The sequence below is a fragment of the Camelus dromedarius genome, chromosome 10, assembly GCF_036321535.1.
Source record: "Camelus dromedarius isolate mCamDro1 chromosome 10, mCamDro1.pat, whole genome shotgun sequence".
Lineage (NCBI taxonomy): Eukaryota > Metazoa > Chordata > Mammalia > Artiodactyla > Camelidae > Camelus > Camelus dromedarius.
Window position 1 is genome coordinate 46,307,461 of NC_087445.1, and position 17,822 is coordinate 46,325,282.

Here is a 17,822-nt window from a genome sequence, read left to right on the forward strand (position 1 = left end):
TGCTCTCACCTCGGCCAATCCGCGCCTGCTCTGGGTACTCCCGCCCGCCTCTCCGCGCCTCTCCCCAGCAACCCGCGGTCCAGAGCCAATCAGAAAATTCGCTTGCGGCCTGGCTCCCGCCTCAGGGATGCAACACGCCTAGTAACGCCACGTCAATTGGCCGCAAGGTTAAACTTCCTCGACGGATTGGGATTCTCGACCAATCAACGAAAGGAATGGGACCAGATCGACTGGCGAAAGGAGAACCTTTAATCCCTGGGAGGTAATCTCCCACTTGGCTCCAGTTCATTGGCTCCTGAGCGTATCCTGCCGGTAGAACCTGGCACAATGGATTGAACCCTGTATTAGTCTAGTCCTGTTGTAGTGATAATCTACACACTCATCTTTTTCCAAAACCTGAGAACCCCCCCTAACCCCTCTCCTTGCTCCTTCAAAGCGCTGGCTCTAGCCACCTCTACTCTGGACTGTTAGTAGCACCCCAGTTCTTAATCTACTGTACCCTATTGTCATTGCACCCTCTGGTAATCCTAATCCCAGGGGTTTGACAGTTCCTCAGGACTTGGAGGTACACATTTCCATTAACAGCTAAAAGAGGGAGGATACTCAAGTCCAGAGAGAAGTCAAAAGGCAACCACAGAATACACAGCCCATTCAATAGAGCCCAAAGCGGCAAGAAAATTACTTGCCAAGGCTTAAAGTCCTTGGTCCCAAAATGCCAGCTAATCCTGATTAAATTCAATAGGCAACTGTGGTGGCATGTTAACTTAATTCATCCTTCAACCTTTATCCACACAGACACATTTGACTCCAAATCTGGGATTAGGGAGGGGGTGAGGAGTCATTCTGAGAGACTCAGAGGTCTGCTTGTTTCTTCCCTCTAAGAACCAAATACCTGCGCTTCTCCTGAGAGGCCTGCCCAGACCACCTTCCAGACCTAACTCCACTCATTCTGTCACCTCACACAGTCCTAGGCTTTGGGGCTCTGCTTTTAGGCAACGAAGACTAAAGGCATTGTTTCCTGTGTAAGGATTCCTGTAGCCCTTTCTCCTGAAGCTCATAAGGTAGATGAGATTGGGAAAGGGCATCTTAGACAACCAACACTCAACTGAATCAGATAGCTGTGAGACTTTCCAGTCAAATATATGTACTAAGCAGACAAGAGATAGATATGAAATTTTACTCAATACATGAAAAGGGAAACAGGAAAAAAAAAGTGCCATGAGCAAAGTCATGGGGGAAGTGGGGGATTCTTCTGGAAACAGAATAGCAGTAACTAGACCAAATTTTGCAGGACCACCACCAACCTCTTCAATGCCAGATTTATATAGGAATGGTCAGCTCCAGCCACATTCTCCAAGGATGGTAGAGCAGAAAGCCCGCCCCACAGATGACCCACTGAGGCCCCAGCTAATAAGGTTCTTTGAAATGTGGCAGCTACAGGTCACAAGTCTTGAGCAGAGATGTCCGAAATTCTGCAAGAAGGGTTTCACAGTCAGGGGGACGGATCCAGCCCAAACAAGTTTCCAGGTACAGGGGGAGAGACCTGAAAGCAAAAAGGGTGATGTATAAGGGAGGACTGGCAGAAAGTTGGGCAACCATTCCATCCCTTTCATTTACCACCACCCCCAAAAGGCACAAGGATTCCAGGACACCAGCTGCCCCTCAGCCTCACCATGTAGCATTCTCCTGTGGCAACTCAGTTTGGGCCTCCAGCCTCCGCCAAAGAGCAGTGGCCTCATCCCTCCGATCCAGCCTCCTCAGAGTCCGAAGCAGGTGAAAGGAAGCATCTTGATTACCTGTAGCCCCACCCCAGAGTACAGTCTTAGAACTTGACACGGACTTAAACATCATTTTATAAAAGGGGAAACTGACGCCTAGAGCAAGGAAGTATCTTGTCTACGTGGAACCAGGGGTACATCACTCCCAACCATCTTATCCCTGGGCACTGCCTGCCCAGGACAAAGGGCTCAGCAGACCCTGCTCCTGATCAACACACTCTCAGCACTGCTATGATCTTTGTGTCTGAGAACATTGGGAAGACTAGAGAACTCCCGAGAGGCCTTCATACACAATTGTATATGCCTTGTATATGTCTGCACACCTGGGTATAGCCCTACATATATACAGGAACAACCTCATTTACCCCTCCTGTCAAGGAACATCACTCTTCCCAGTCCCCAAGTACCTCCCCATGGCCCTCTGTCCTTAGGCACCTGTGCATAGCTAATGTTTTGCACATATACATACCTGGGCACACCTGCACACTGAGGAGGAAGTCCTGTAGAGCTCTGGTATCCTGGCCACTGGCCACCCATTCCAGTCCACGACTAATCAGGGCGGCTGCCCGAAGCTGCTGTAGTGCCACATCTGATGTACACCCCTGCTCACAACTAGAAGCAGGCCCTGGGGACCACTTCCAAGGTCAAAATGTGTTCCCAGCCACACTGTCACCAAAACCCCAAGTCTCCTCTCCATTTTTTGTGTTCAGAGTCCCTTTCTCGTAAATCTCCTAGTGGGCTAGGACACATGGAAAGGGAACCGACATACACTACCACCGCAAAGGAAAACTGAAAGTCTAGATCACCTTGTTCTTTATCCTTGGGTGTGGCCCGGAAGAGCAGCTCAAGGCACCTGAAGTGGGACACAAAGCAGGGGTAAAGAAGGGTCAACCTCAGAAACTCGGGTGAGTGGGTAAGAATGGAGCTCACCAACAACTCAGGTCCCAGTTAGAAAATTATCCCTCCACATTTCCCCTAGTGTCCTGGTTGGCTTCCTGGGCTCACCTGCTAAATTCACTAATTGCCTCCTTTCGGGCCCCTAGTTGCACCCAAGCTTGGCCCTGAAGCAGGTAGGTGGCAGAGACCCAGGGTGAGCAGTGTGGTGACTCTCTGGCTCCTTTTCTGGCATCTTTCCACAGCCGGGGCCTCTTGGGAAGCAGAGATGACATGCGGCTAAGCAGTTCCTCACATATGGTTAAAGCATCCTGGGCTCGGCCTGCCTGGATCAGCGCTGCAGCCGCCTCCAAGAACACCTCAGGCACACAGGGCCCTGGGGGGCAAGGGGGTGGGGATAACTGGGGGGGGGGGGGGATGCAGTATCTTGAATAGACAGGAGCCACCACTCCCAATCTCTTCACCAGGCTTTGGTACCATGCAGAAACCACATACTGCTTGCTGCCCTGGACCTCCCTTGCTCTGGGAAACTTCCCAGTCTGGTCCCCCAGATTGGACAGACAGAACAGCAAAGAAAAAATCAGAAAAAAGCAGTCCTGCTCTACTCCAAACCAGACTCCAACTCTCCCACCCCATTGCAGAGAAACTTGACATACCCACCTTTGGCTCTGAGACATCCAGCAACAGGGCCAGTAGGTCCAGGTAATGTTCTGCAGCATCCTCTGCCCTGAAGAGTCATTACTCATGAACCTCACCTTAGGCCATAGTAGGGCCCTCCAAGGGCTCTTAGCTAAGGGTCCTGGGGAGTAGGGAGGGTGGGGTCTTGGGACTCCAATATTGGCTCAGCATGGATCTACCCTACTTACAGACTGGATTTAAGAGGAGACTTTAGAGTTTTCAAGATTCAGAAAGTTATTGTCTGGGTGAAGAGTCCTTAGTTCGGGTCCAGCAGCAAGACAGGAGGCTGAGAGTGGAGACCCATGTCCTGCCCCTGACTCATCCATCCCAACTCACAAGAACAGAAGCAGAGTCACACCACAGGGGAGCCGTCAGAAGTGGAAAGAGGAGCTCAGGTGAGCAAGGTGGTACCTCACCTTCCTGTCTGTAGGCATCGGCTTGCTAGCAGGTACTTGGCCTGGCTCTGTGTGCCACAGTGAAGGGGTGAGGCTGGGTCAGGTCGTGGGAGTAGTAACTCTACCTCAATGAGAAGCTGGGGAGCTTCAGGGATATCAGAGACACTCAAAGCCTAAAAGGAACAAAAAGAAGAAAGTACACTCATAATCTTTGGGAACTATACTTTCTTCTACTTATTCCTCAGCTAGTCACCCCAACACAAGCATTCAGCAATCCCCATATCTTCACCTGGTATAGTTCCTTACCTCAACCAGCAGCTCCAGACTCTCAATCTCTGCTGCTGTGTTCCCCAGTTGCCGATATAGCCTGGAGGCCTCCAGAAGCGGGGGACCCCAGGTTGATCCCCCTTTCAAGGCTGCAATCAAGTACAGCAGAGCTTTCTGTGGACTGCCCTAAAGGAGTGAGAGGACAGAAGCCTCAGCTACCCTCACAAAGAAGAAAGCTGCCCGTAACACCCATAGTTTCCCCAGCCCATCATAGGACTCTCTTTACCATCTTACGAAGACAGGTCCCCAGAGCTGTGTACACCTGGACCAACACAGTCCGTGGGCACAGACTTGAGGCCGCTTCATGCAGGCTGCTCAGTGCCCTGGGTAGGCTCCCTGTGATCAGCTCTTGGAGGCCTGTGGGCAATCAGGGTGTGAGCTTAGAGATGCTAATAGGGCAAAAGGAATGATGGGGAAGAAGAGCAGAGAGAAGCTCCTTAGCTGAAAGGTATATGACAGAAAAGACATGAGCCTGGAGGACCCCTTAAGACAGGGAGTGGGGAGGAAAGGATGAGTCAGATTGCTAGCTGACCTTGGCGATGGGCAAATGCTGTCAGAAGGACATCCCGCAAGCTCCGGGCATCCTGCAGGGTCAATGGAGCATCTGACTCCTCAGCTGGGGGCCTCCAAGTTTTCAGAAGCAGGAGGAGATCCTCAGAGGCCCTGCACTGGGGAAAGAAGGATGGTCAGAGGCTCCAAGCCTGTAACTAGCCCTTCTCCTGTCTCAGTCTACCCTGGCTAGACTTTGAACCCAAGGGTCCTCCTGGTTCCTGTCCCCTCAACTGTGATTGATAGCTCTGGGCAGAAATCCTGGGGCAGTTATGACCTATTCTAATGAGTCTTCTCACACAGGATAAGACCACGCACGAGGACATGGAGCAGGGACCATGTCTGGGTTACTGATGAAAGCACTGAGGACTGGAGGTGACCTCAGCAACGTCATGAGAGCCTTAATTCTACCCAAGATAATTAAGCTACTTTAAAAAAAAAAAATGCTCCCAAGAGAATCTCTCCAATAAGGGACCAAGCAGAGCAAGGTCACTTAAGAGTCCCTGAGAGAACCTGGGTCTTCTGAACACCAACCCAGCAGCCTTCCCAGCACATAATGATGATACTGCAGCTGAGAGGTGTGGGAGGAAGGAAGAGACCCTTAGATCCAGGTCACTACCCGAGTTACCTGGCTGCCATTCAGGGTCTGCAGCAGAAAGGTCAGGTCCCCAAGATGGTTAGTGCTCAGCCAGATGGCAGCTTGCAGGCCAGCCAGGTGGTGAAGGGCAGGGAGCACCTCCGGCAGAAGGGAGGAAACATGGAGGACGAAGTCCCACAGCTCCCTGAGCCCATGTTCCAGCCTGGCTTCCAGCTGCTCCTGGGTCTCCAGCACTGTAGAATGTACACACACATACAGCTGAGGTGGGGCCTCATTCCTGGCTTTCCTTTTCTGCAGGAGCCCAAAAGCGCTCCTGGTCTGAGGAGCACATGGAGGATCAGAGAAGGGCATCTCCATGAAGGTGACTGAGTATGTTGCACCTCCTATCACCCTTGCAAGGACTTAAAGCCAGACTGAGGCTGGCAGAGACATGGAAGGCAATCTGTGGCCCTCACCTCTTTCTAGGCCCCGTTGGATATCCTGTGCCAGGTCTTCAGTGAAACCCTGGGCCAGGCTTGCCCTCAGGGTAATGAAGTTGCAGATGACACTCAGTTCCAAAGGGAGAACAGAAACAGCTGCAGGGAGCCCTGGAGCGACAAATGCTGGTCTTACAGACCACTCTCCGTGAAAGATTCCCTGAATAAGATCCCAACTCAGAGATCACAACACCCAACCAAAATGGCCTCAATAAAGAACCCACCCTTTGGACAGAGAGTTTGGAAAAGGCAGAAAGTTTTCCAAATAGACAATCCAAGAAACCACTTTTTCATATGTGTGTGTGTAAGAAGGAGAGAGATTTACCTGTACAAAGATGACTCCACCGCAGTCCTGTCTGTGCCTTAAACAGGACCCCTTGCCCCCCTGAGTAATCACCTCAATCCAAGAAATGCAGAAAAGGAACTGCTCTCTGGCTGGGGGTGGGGGTGTGACCATTCTGGGGAGGACCCTACTTACCCTGCAGGCTATGGAGGAGTCCCCTGAGCCCTTCCAGTGCATCTTGAGCCAATTGCTGTCGCCTCAGAGACAGACCCAAGTCTTGAGCAACCTGCCAAATGTGTGGTGGGGTATCACAGAAGATCAGTGCTTTCCTCTCCCCTTGCAGCTGTGGCAAGGGATGTCATTCTCCAGCCATTTCTGGCTCTTTGGGGGAGATCAAGCTCAGTCCCTCCCCATCGGCGAGGGTAGAGCCACTGCATACCCTTTTTCTGGTATTTTGGGGTTGCAAACCGAAGGTCCCAGCAACCACATTACCTTGGCCTGTCGAACTAGCTGGTCATTCTTTTCCCTCCACAGGTCCAGGCAGCTGGTGGGTGGTGCTGAAGAGCCCAGAGGGGTCTTGTGAGCCATGGTGGCCCAGGGTGGGCCCGGACACCGGAAGAGGGCTCCCGAAGGGTAAGCCTGGCCCCTCCGAAGCTCCCACTGAGCGGGGAGGGGTCTGTGCACTTCCGTAACCCGCCAAGAATCCTCTGCTCCTCTCAGGGTTCCAGCCGGGGCGGCCTACCCTCTCAAGGGGAAACAAACTCTAGCCTCACCGCCTGCTGGGGTTTCCACGACCCCCGCCCAGCCCCGCCTCTTCCACCCTCGCCTCTGGTTGGCCCGGCTGGCAAAACGCTAGGCTGCGGTTGGTCGTCTTCAAGGGTTACTCCCCGCGGGAAACTCGAGGAAGAAAGTAGAGATCAGCCCAGACAGTGGGGCGGAGGCGGGCCCGAGGCCGGGGCGTGCTTGAGTAGAGAGGTCGTACTTCTCGCCGCTCCGCCCGCTCAGCCAAAAGCCTTGAGAAGCGGATGTCGGCAGCGGAACCCGCGGCTCAGCCCTTCCCTCGCAGCCACACTTCCAGGACGTTCCCCGCCGCCGAGGGCTGGCCCGCGCGATGCATGCTGGGAGTTGTAGTGCCGCCTGGAGCCGCCATGAAAAGTCCAGTCCCAGCAGAAAAGCGTCTTCAAAAATAATGGACCAGAGACCGAGGCCCTCGGTAATACGCATGCAGTCGGACTAGATGGCAGCACAGCCTTGTGCTTGCTCAGCCTGCACTGCTCAGACGTACCTGCCCACTCCCAACAAATGGAAGCCGGAGAACTGGAGATCCGTATGCAAAGAAGAAACAAAGTATGACCCTCATCATCCATAAAGTCAACTCAAAATGGGTAAGATGGTCTTCATTAAAATTAAAAACTCTTGTTCTATAAAGACACCACCAAGAAAATTCAAAGATGTAAGTCAAACCATTATGCTGTACACCTTAAACTTATCCATTGACGTATGTTATATTTCAATAAAACTGGGGGAAAAATTCAAAGATATCAATTATACCTCAGTAAAAAATAACATTCAAAGAAAAGTCACAAGGTGGGAGAAATTATTTGCAAATCATATACCTCATCACCTCCTGTCCTGGGCACCCTCAAACCTCAGACCCCAGTTCTGACCTTTCTCCTCAGAACCTCTTCCCCACTCCTTTAATGGACACTGCCATGAGGATTTCATGCCAGCATTTCAACATGACACAGGAGTAGTGAGGTGGATGGAGGGCACAGGAGACATGCGTGAGGAGCATTAGATTCACACAATTTTGGCTTCAAGTCAGGAATAATCAATATGACAAGGTGGAATACTCTGCTAGATGCGCAAGTAGATCTGATTAAAAGGCATCATGGGTTGGGAAACTAGGGAGGCCGCCACAGAAGTGAAGGGCAAGGTTGTTCTGAAGTGAGAGGACACTCCACTATTGGAGCTTTAGACAGTGAAAGTCTGTGTGCTCTATGATGCCTTGGCTTGTCTTTTCAGCCATCTCTGTTATTGGCCAAAGCAAAAGAATTTAATGAAGTACGTGGCATGGCAAAGGAAAATTGCAGGTGGAATAATAGTAGCGATTTGAGAGGAGGTGGGAGAAATGAATTCAGACAACTCCAACCACTTCCCAAAGCTTCTCAGGTCTGCATAAGATGGCTGATCCTATCAGTGCCTGGATGAGGGAAGACCAACCCTCCTCATATCCCCTGTAGGACAGTGGGGGCACCCCCACACCTCAAACACACATATTTACATTATTATTTTATTCCACTTTGGAGAAAGTTCCCCCAGTCCCTCAGATGTATCCAAAACAGGAGTTAGGGATTAGGCTCCACTATAATTTTGAATTATAAAATAATGAAGTTCCAGATGTCAGTAGCTCCTGGCTGCATAGTGGTAAGAGGTGTGGCTGAGCCTCTCCTGCGGATGATTCAGCACCTGTAAAGACCAGGCCAGACTGTTCTCCACCTCTCTGCTGGGCCAGAACTAACTGCCTGAACCAGGAGCTCACAGCACCATCGACTCGCATCACCAAAGCTATGCCCAGGCAAAGTCCCACGCTGCTCACAATGAAGCCCATGCCCTCAAACATGAACCTGCAAAGAAAGGTGGAGAATCTCAAAGGACACAGAAATTAGGTTTACAGCCTTTTCCCTGTGGAGGCAAAAACCTCATCTACTCTGGATGTTCACTGTTTTCTCCAAGCTTCACCCTCCCCTACACCAATACTTCTCACGCAAATCCACTCACTTGGGGGCAAACACCTTCCAGACCATGAGATGCCTGCGGAGGATGAAGGCTGCCAAGGCACAGGCCAGAATCTAAGGAAAGAGAGGAGGAGTCAAGTTATTCGGGAAGGGGAGGGGGAAGCAGGTCAAACAGAGAGCTGCTGTAGGCCCCTGTGAAGAATGGAAGGGGGAGAAAGCAGTGTCAGTGGAAAAAACCCTGGGCTAAAAGTTAGGAGATCTAATTCTTTTCCTGGCCCCACCATGACTTGCTATGTGACCTTGGGCAAGCATTATTCATCTGTGCCGCTGACACTCAGGCTCTGCCTCCCAGGGTGGAGGGAATGTCAGAGTCACACCTTCTGCCTCTGAACGAAAGGAGAATCCATGATCACAGCTTAGGAAAGAATCCTGGCCATCACTTCAGCTTTTCCAGTCTGTCCACTAATGGGAGTAACCCCCAAATGCAACCATCAGGGTCCAAATCTAGCTTGTAGAAAGGTAACAGTCCAAGACTAGGATGAAGGAGAACCAGGTTCAAGTCTCAATATTACCATTCGAGGCCACCGGCCTTTGGACAACCACTTCACTTACCTATATCTCAGTCAAGGCTCTCTTCTAGGGTTTTGGCAAAGTATGAGAAAGAATGTGATGTACACCCATGAGAAAAGGTCACTAACTCCGTGATCTCTCCCCTGCACCCACCTGAATACCAAGGACAAAGAGGTACTTGAGGCCCAGCTGCAGCAGCGCTGCATTGAAGTGGTGAGGTGCCTGCCGGAGCCGCATCTCCATCAGTGGCTCCTCCTCCTCCTCAGGTCTGACTCTGGCCTCAGCTTCATTCCCGGGGAGCTGTCGCCTCTTCCGGGACCCTTGACTCTCACACAGAAAGGGCCAGAGCAGGAGCAATGGGCAACCTACTGCCTCAGAGGAAGGCAGGGCTAGAATCAATGAAGGACCTAGGTACCAGGCCACCCTGACCCCCAACTATTCTAGCTGGCTCAGCCTCTAATTAGCATAGGCCAAGGGGTACCAAAGATCCAACAAAATCACATTTCCCCACTCAAATCCAGGGGTTTCCTTTCCTTCCACAAAGCCAGAGTAAACAATGGAAGCAAGGGAGGAATGAGGAGGTACCTGCAAAGAGGATATGGGAGGCAAAGGTGTTGGCTCCCACCAGGAAAGCAGACAGACTGCTAGACTCAAGACGCTCTGAGACTCCCACGAAGGCTGCATGCCAATGGATAGCTGGAAAGACAGGCTGGTGGCCCGTAGAATAGAAGGTCTGTGTGGCCATGAAGGCCCAAGCAGAGACTGCCTGCCATGGCACAGTAAAAGGACCTGGGGGAAGAGATAAGCCTCTTTACAGTCACATCCTGCTCCCTAATCCACAGCCCACTGCCCCAAGATCATATACAACTACTTCCATGCTAATTCTTACATATGCGCATGCCCATCACCCCAACCTTCTTATAGTATCTCTAATTCCCTCCGTGGCAAAAAGCCTCACTGCTCTAATCTGTGATCCATCTCTTTCTCTCTCTCATATACACCCAGGTCACTATGACATTAAACACTCATAATTCACCACTCTCATCACAGGATAATCAGGGAATGTGCTCATGAGGATGCAGCATGTCCATAAGAACTGAGTCTTGGAGTACTGCTTGTCTCCCTTCTCCATGAACCCTCTGGCCCTGAAAGCCAATGGGATGGCTCCATTAGCTTGGCTACAGTAGATAAGAGAGAGGACATCAGGAAGACCCTCTCAACTGTCGGGACGTGAGACCCTGTGTCAAGGTGAAGAACCTGAAGAGCAACACCTCCCTGAAAATAAGAGGGGCTGAACTCACGTCACTACTCTCCTTGGATGAATCAGGGCTGAGATATGTATTTACCAGGGGTGGTGACGGGTATCCCAGCAGCAAGCAGATGCAGGAGAAGGAAGCTCTGCAGAAACAGAAGCAGGAACACAAGGCTAATGCGCTCTGCATGCAGTAGCAGAAGTGGGAAGGCCAAGAGGGTGAGGGCCGTGACCATAGCAGCTGAGTAGACACTCCCCAACTGATAGGCAGCCACCGTCAGGGGGGCCTGAGATTTGGTCCTCTCTAGCCGGCCCCGGAACTCCTCCTGCATATGTCGGTAGATTTGAGGAACCACATAATCCAGGTCAGCCTGAGAAGCAGGGGGGCCTGAGAAGGGAGCGAGGACAGTCCTGGTCCTTGGAGCACCTGTCGCAGCTTTCACCAGCACCGCCACCGGCCTCCAAAGCAGCAGCATGAGCCCCGCAGCAGCCAACCCTGCCACAGCCCTAGGCAGCATCACTGATGCCCCAGCAACTAGGGCCCGGAGACGTGGTGGTGCTTCATCTGCCCCCGATGCCAATGCCCAGTAGGCAGCAGTGCCCAGTACCATCAGGGGCAGCCCCCAGCGCACAAAGAGCACAGAGGGTTCAGGGCTCTTGAGATTCCCATAGCGGTGAAGCCATAGGCGCACAGCAGCTAACAGAGACACCAACGCCCCGACACAAGCTCCGTACCACAAGTTCTTGGCTCGACCACCCACCATGGATGCCAGCGGACTCAGCCAGGGAGAGGAGCTGCAAGCAGGTGTTTCTTCAGGGCAACGATGAAAAAGCCCAGCCAGCCTTATACATAAAAGCAACCCAACTCCAAGCCCAAGGGTATGCACGCCATGGTGCCGTGGGGGGCCTGTTGGGGTCAAAAAGCCAAGGCGGGGTATTGTGAGTAGCTTAGGTGGCAGCAGCTTGCCCTCCCAGTGAAGCTGGGCAACCAGGAGTAAGATGAGTGAGGCCAAAAGGAAGGGAGCAGCTCTGGCCTCAGCTACAACAAAGCTATCAGAGAAGAGACCAGCAAAGCGAATGAGCAGGAGTAACAGGACAGGCCCAGGCATGGGAAGCAGGGATGCCATGGACCTTCTGGATCCCCAGCCAGCCCAGGCTTTCCACAGGAAAGGCAGGAGTGAGCCCACTGCAGCCATGGCCCCTAGAACCACTGGATCCAGCTGTAGCCCAGTAGTTGCCAGGAGTCCAGTACACACTGTGGCCACAGTCAGACCACAGGTCACGGGCATTACGAGGAGAGGGCGTAAATAGAAGCCTGGGGATGTTGCCCACTGGGATACCAGTAGACAGAGAAAGCAAGTAGCAGCCAAAAGAGCAACACCCCCTGCCATGCGGACCAGAGAGAAACGAGCCCAAGACTCAATGCACATGGCCCGAACTCCCCGCAGAAACTGCTGCATCTCAGTTATCACAGTCTGGAGTGCTGCCTCAGCCCCCTGGGGGCTCTGCAGAAGCCGCTGGTAGTTGGCAGAAGCCTTGGAGAAGAGATTCTGCAGCCGATGAAGCTCCTTAACTTGGAGGTCCTGAGCAGCAGCTGAGTAGGTGTGAAGAAATCGGAACACCTGGCAGAAAAGGCCAGAGGGAAAAACTCAGAGACATAAATGTGGGACAGAGGCAAGGACAGGTATTACCAAATGGGGTACTTGGAAATCAGGGACCCAAACTCTATCCAGGACAGGGGGAGAGGGAGGACATGGCTACGGAACGTGGGATTAAAACTGAACAAAGGACAACAGAGTGGGTCATTATGCTTCTCCTATGTCCAACCTAACCCTGTCACCTGGAATCCCAGCCCATTACCTACCTGCTGGGCATTGAGATGGAGAGCTGAGGCTTGGGCCAGAGCAGAGGAGTGAGGCTGGGAGTCTTCAACCTCTGAGAACAGCTCAGCCATCACCTCCCCGATGTTCCCAAATGGGATGGGCAGGCCCAGCAGCAGGGCCAGCGTAGGCACAAGGCTGATTTGAGGAATTACCTCTGGCTTCTAGAGAACAAGGACAGGGGTCAATAGGTTCACCAAAGAACTGAGGTCAGTGTTTAGGATGGAAGTATAGGGGCCTACATAGGAAATAAGAGCGGGGATGCCCAGGGTCATGAATTTGTGGGCTTAAAGTGGCAGGATCCACAAGGATGCTATGATCATGATGTTAGCTGAATAGGGGAAAACCACACAAAGCATACCTCAGGCCTCACCTCTGGTGGGGCACTGGGGAAGAGGGCTGTGGGACTATACAGAAAAAGTACAGCCGAGGTCTCCAGCTCACTGTCCCCTCCATGGTTCCCACTCACAGTCATCCCATGGTCCCCAGTCACCACCAGCAGTGTGTCATTCTCTAGACGCTCCACAAGTCCCCTGGGGACCAAGAAATGTGTTGAGAGGTAGGGATGGATAAAGATTTTTCTCAGGGACCCCTTCACCCCCAGACATAACTTCCATTAGTAGGACCTAGACCTCTGGCAAAAAGACATCTCTTTAGTCACGACCCTACTGCCCAAAACCACATGCTGAGTTACTCAAAATGAATGAGGCCCTTAGCTTCAAGAAAAAGGCCTAGAAAAGACAGAATTCAGCCAGGAAAGAAGCTCCAAATAAAGATTTTTTTTCTCTTGGGGCCATATATCATGAGATTCTCAGACACAAACCCACTCCCCCAGCCAATATCCCACACTCACTGGATCATTTGGTCCATTTGGCTAAGTTTCTTGGCCATTTCAGGATGGTCAGGGCCATGCTTGTGGCCACAGTGATCCACACCCAGGAAGTGAGCAATCAGCACGTCCCATTCACCACTATCCACTGTGAAGGAGAGAACCTGAGCACAGGGGACTAAGGCCCACTCCTCAACCCCAGCCAGGCTCTGATGCTCCTATGTCCAAGGACACAAGCCCAGGCCATTGCACCCATGCGAGGCTCAGAATGTGTGGACTGAAGCAGCCCTCCCCAGCCCCCAGTCCTAGTCAGGCTCTGGCCCTGTGCTCACTGGTTGGATAGAGGTGTTCCAGGATACCATTGTCCACTGTGTGTAGGTCTCTGACATCAAAGGATGGGAAGAAAAACGCTTTAGAGAAAGCTCCAGGGAAAAGATCTTTCCAGGTATCATCTCCCATAAAGACCACACGCTTTCCTGCAGGGGCATGAGAGTCAGGGGAGGGGAAAGAGAGGCCTTTTAAAGATCTATCAGAAATCCCAAACATGCAGTCTAAGGCATAGCAGTTCATCCAACAACTCTATCCTTCAAGGTCTAAAATTTTCTGCCAGGAATCTTTCCCACAAGCATACTCCACCCATACTTCTTACTCCTTGTTACTACAAAAGGCTCTGCTAGTCCTCAGATCTTGGTTATCTCTGCTGCCTGGTTTTTCCTGGGTACATCTTGCTTTTTCCCAATCACCTGAGTGGACAGGGCCTGGACCCTCCACTCTCCTCCACACTTGTGAGGATACCAGACCCACATTTTCTCTTCATCTTCCTCTTGCCCCTTTACTGAGCACTCCCCAAAAGTAAAACCAATACCCCATGCAGATTAGAAACTCCAGAAGGATGAAGCCCAGACCTGGACTCCCTGCATGCAGGGCCGTGGTCTCTTTCTCCTTCCCTGTACTCATAGTCAAGCATGCAGCTGGGCACCCGAGGTTCTGGCTCTCTGACTTCTAAACAAGAAATCTGCCAAGTTACTACTGGCCCAGACTAACCTGTGCTGACAAACTGCTTAATGAGATTGTCTTCCACTATGGCGTAGCTGGCAAAATTATTGCCAACATCAATAAAGGTAGGCAGCGAGCCAGTAGTGAGAGCCTTGAGGCGCTGCATGGTGGTGGTTGGGGGATCAGCCTTCGACTGGTAGAGCCTGGCATGGTGGGGCTGAATTTCCAGGATCTTTTTCAAGGAGCCCAGTTTGCCCAGGAAGGGCAGGGAGACAGGAGGCTCCCCAGAACTGTGGGAGAGCTGAGGCTGGGCAAAGTCAAATCGCAGAGCATCTATCAGCACCAACACAACCCGGGAGAATCGGGAAGCCATCCAGCAGGCCCCAGGCTTCCCTCGGCTCCCCCATGGCAGGGACTCAGGGCCTGGGGGCTCTTGGCAGCTGCTATGGTTGGTGAGCTCCCAACGGGTGAGCAGGAAGCCACTGGTGAAGAGAGCAATGCCGGCGTAGAAGAGGAGACAGACCCAGGCCAGGAAGAGCAGCACTGAGATCTTCTGCATCCTGGTGGTGGTGGGGGAGGGAATTCATAACTGTGAGGCAAAGAATCGGTGGACAGTCTCTCAATACAAAGCCCAGCTAGAATCACTTCCTCTTAGAAGCCTTCCTGAAGATAAACAGTGCCATAGCCAACCCAATGCAATGTTCCTCTCCACCAGTTATACCAGAGTTTCTGAAGGTGAAATGCACAAACTATGGGCATCAACCTGGAACGGCTGTTTTTAAATGCTGATTTCCAGGTGCCACCCCAGATCCCCTGAATCAGAATCTTCGGGGGTGGAGCACAGGAATTTGCACATGTACTCCAGGAGATCCTAATGATGGAAAACACAGTCCACGAGGGAAACTTATTCCAGTTGGTAGACTGCTTTCTGAAAGCCCGTTTCTCCGCCAATTTCAACAACCCTGGGGTGGCCAAGGCTCGCAGCCGCAGGGGAACCCGGACCAGGCTGACGGCGCCGCCTGGCGGGGACCGAGGAGACGAAGGGAAGGAGTCCTGCTCCGCTTCCCCGGCGCAGCACGGCAGAGGCGCAGGGTCTTGAGGCGGCTGGGCCTTGCTGGAACCCGGACGTCCGGATGGCTCTGCCTCCTCGGATGGCTACCCAGCCTCTGCCTGGGCACCCTGACCCGGGTACTGGGCCCGCTAGACTGCGAGCTCTGTGAGTGGGCTGGGAGGGTCCCTTACTTAAGGGAAAAGGGAGTGTAAGGGGGTTTAGGGAGACCCTGGCTCACCTTGAACGGCGCCCGGAAGTGCAGCGGCCGCGCCTGCGGCCGGGCACCACAGAAGTGCAAGCGCGGGACAGAGCGGCCCATGGCGGGGACCTCATCGCCACCTGCTGGCGCCTCCGAGGAAGTTCGGCAAGGAACGAAGGGCTGGCCAGAGATGGGAGTTTGACGGGAGATTAATTTAGAATTGGGGGCAAGGCAATAAATTTAGAAGAGTTCAGGGAACCACTGTCCATTCTCGGATAAGACTAAGATCTAGGCCTCTGGAACCAATCTTGGCTTGAATCCTAGCTCTGCCACTCACTGTCATTATGGGACATTACCTTATCTGTAAAATAAAGATAATTTTCATTTACCCCTTTTTGTTGACTCCAACTAATAGATTTTATTATTCATCCACTCCAAGCCTTTCACTAAATCTTACAACTCAATAATAAAAAGACAATCCATGCACCCCAATGTTCATAGCAGCACTATTTACAATAGCGAAGACATGGAAACAACCCTAATGTTCAATAGATGACTGGATGAAGATGTGGTATGGGGGGAGAGCACATGCTTAGCATGCATGAGATCCTGGGTTCAATCACCAACACCTCCTCTAAAAAATAATAATAAATAAACCTAATTACTCCCCCCGCAAAAGATGTGATTATCTGTCTGTCTATCTACCAGCAGCAACAAGGATGGACCTGGAGATTGTCATTCTAAGTGAAGAAAGCCAGAAAGATAAAGTAAAATGCCATATGATATCACTTATATGTGGAATCTAAAAAAAAAAAAAAAAGACACAAATGAACTATTTATTATTTATAATTTAGATGATAGATTTCTTGAACATGTGTAAGCACATTTGACTGTCCTTTATGATTGGATTACTGCATTCTGTTGATTCTTATTTTGTGGTTGGCTTTATTCCTTTGATAACTATGTAAGTTTAAAATGCTAAACCTCTAAACTATTCTTAGAAACAATGAACAGTACATATGTGTAAAGTTTAAAATGGTTTTACCTCTCAGTGAGTTGCTCTTCCTAGAATAAACTTTGCTTACCCAATAAATAAATATGTAAATAAATAATTTTAAAACCTAAAGGCAAAAAAATTGAAAATAAATAATAATAATAATAAGACAATCCAGTTTAAAAATGGACAAAGGATCTGAATAGACATTTCTCCAAAGAAGATATATAAATGACCAATAAACACACGAGAAGATGTTCAACATCATTAGCCATCAGGGAAATACTGGAGATACCACTTCAAACCCATCAGGATGGCTATAATCAAAAAGATAAATAACAAGTACCGGCATGGGTGTGAAGAAATGTGAACCTTCATACACTGCTGATGGGATTGTAAAATGGTGCAGCAGCTTTCATAGTAGCATGATCTACTATTAGCCAAAAGGTGAAAACCACCCAAATGGCCTTCACTGACGAACAGATGAAGAAAATATGCTACACCTATACAACAGAATATTGTTTGTACCCCCTCAAAAAAAAGGATGAAGAACTGCTACATGCCACTACACGGATGAACCTTAAAAACATGCTAAGTGAAAGAAGCCAATCACAAAATATTATTATTTTATTTATCTTATACTATTCCATTTACATTAATATATTAATCTATAGACACAGAAAATAAATTAGTAGCTGTCTAGGGCTGAAGGGAGAGGGGAATGACTGCAAATGGGTACAGGGTTTGGGGGGCAGGGTGGGGACAGGGGACCAGTGATGAAAATGTTCTAAATTGTGGCAGCTGCACAATTCTGAATATACTACAAATATTGAACTTACAGGGGGAGAGTATAGTTCAGTGGTAGAGTGTGTGCTTAGCATGCATAAGGTCCTGGGTTCAATCCCCACTACCTCCATTAAAAAAAATAACAATAATAAATAAACCTAATTACCTCCCCTCAAAAAACAAATAAACAAAAATTTTAAAATAAATAAATTTTTTAAAAATATATTGAATTTACACTTTAAGCAGGTGAATTGCATTGTATGTGAATTATATCTCAGAAAAGATACTATTAGAAACAAAACAAAAAAACCTCTTATTGGTTTCGCATCTCAGAGGAAAGCCAGTTCTTGCAGTGGCCCTACAAGGCCCTACAAATCTACACACTAGCTCCCCACTTCCTTCTCTGATTCATCCAGCTGCCAGTTCTTTGCTTCCTTAACTCTGTTCCAGCCACTGTAGCTCCTTTGCTCTTCTAGTTATAAGGCAGCCATGCTCTGCCTCAGGACCTTTGCATTCTCTGTCTCCTCTGTCAGTTTTACTCCCAGATGC

At 50.5% G+C, this 17,822-nt stretch overlaps 2 protein-coding genes across 8 annotated transcripts; both read right to left on the minus strand.

The window, feature by feature from the left end:
- Positions 1–1,163: 1,163 nt before the first annotated feature.
- On the minus strand, positions 1,164–8,117 carry FANCG (FA complementation group G). Of its 3 annotated transcripts, none has more exons than XM_031449950.2 (14): positions 6,471–8,117; positions 6,174–6,264; positions 5,675–5,806; positions 5,250–5,452; positions 4,605–4,740; positions 4,299–4,429; positions 4,052–4,198; positions 3,767–3,918; positions 3,333–3,399; positions 2,784–2,926; positions 2,585–2,631; positions 2,248–2,403; positions 1,673–1,796; positions 1,164–1,543 (listed from the first exon to the last, which is right to left on the minus strand). In XM_031449950.2, the coding sequence occupies exons 1-14, from the start codon at positions 6,564–6,566 to the stop codon at positions 1,435–1,437; spliced, it is 1,734 nt and encodes a 577-aa protein (XP_031305810.1). In that variant the 5' UTR covers positions 6,567–8,117; the 3' UTR covers positions 1,164–1,434. The 3 variants fall into 3 exon arrangements, with proteins under 3 accessions (XP_031305810.1, XP_031305809.1, XP_031305811.1); XM_031449949.2 differs by having other exon boundaries at positions 2,784–3,073; XM_031449951.2 differs by lacking the exon at positions 3,333–3,399 and having other exon boundaries at positions 2,784–2,924.
- A 140-nt stretch (positions 8,118–8,257) lies between these two features.
- On the minus strand, positions 8,258–15,660 carry PIGO (phosphatidylinositol glycan anchor biosynthesis class O). Of its 5 annotated transcripts, none has more exons than XM_031449943.2 (11): positions 15,533–15,660; positions 14,292–14,803; positions 13,607–13,723; positions 13,272–13,395; positions 12,780–12,951; positions 12,403–12,582; positions 10,633–12,160; positions 9,872–10,075; positions 9,440–9,654; positions 8,760–8,830; positions 8,258–8,605 (listed from the first exon to the last, which is right to left on the minus strand). In XM_031449943.2, exons 1-11 carry the CDS (start codon positions 15,625–15,627, stop codon positions 8,344–8,346), a joined length of 3,480 nt encoding a protein of 1,159 aa, XP_031305803.2. In that variant the 5' UTR covers positions 15,628–15,660; the 3' UTR covers positions 8,258–8,343. The 5 variants fall into 5 exon arrangements, with proteins under 5 accessions (XP_031305803.2, XP_064346365.1, XP_010993941.3 ...); XM_064490295.1 differs by having other exon boundaries at positions 12,888–12,951; positions 13,580–13,723; XM_010995639.3 differs by having other exon boundaries at positions 12,792–12,951; positions 13,580–13,723.
- Between the last annotated feature and the right edge of the window lie 2,162 nt (positions 15,661–17,822).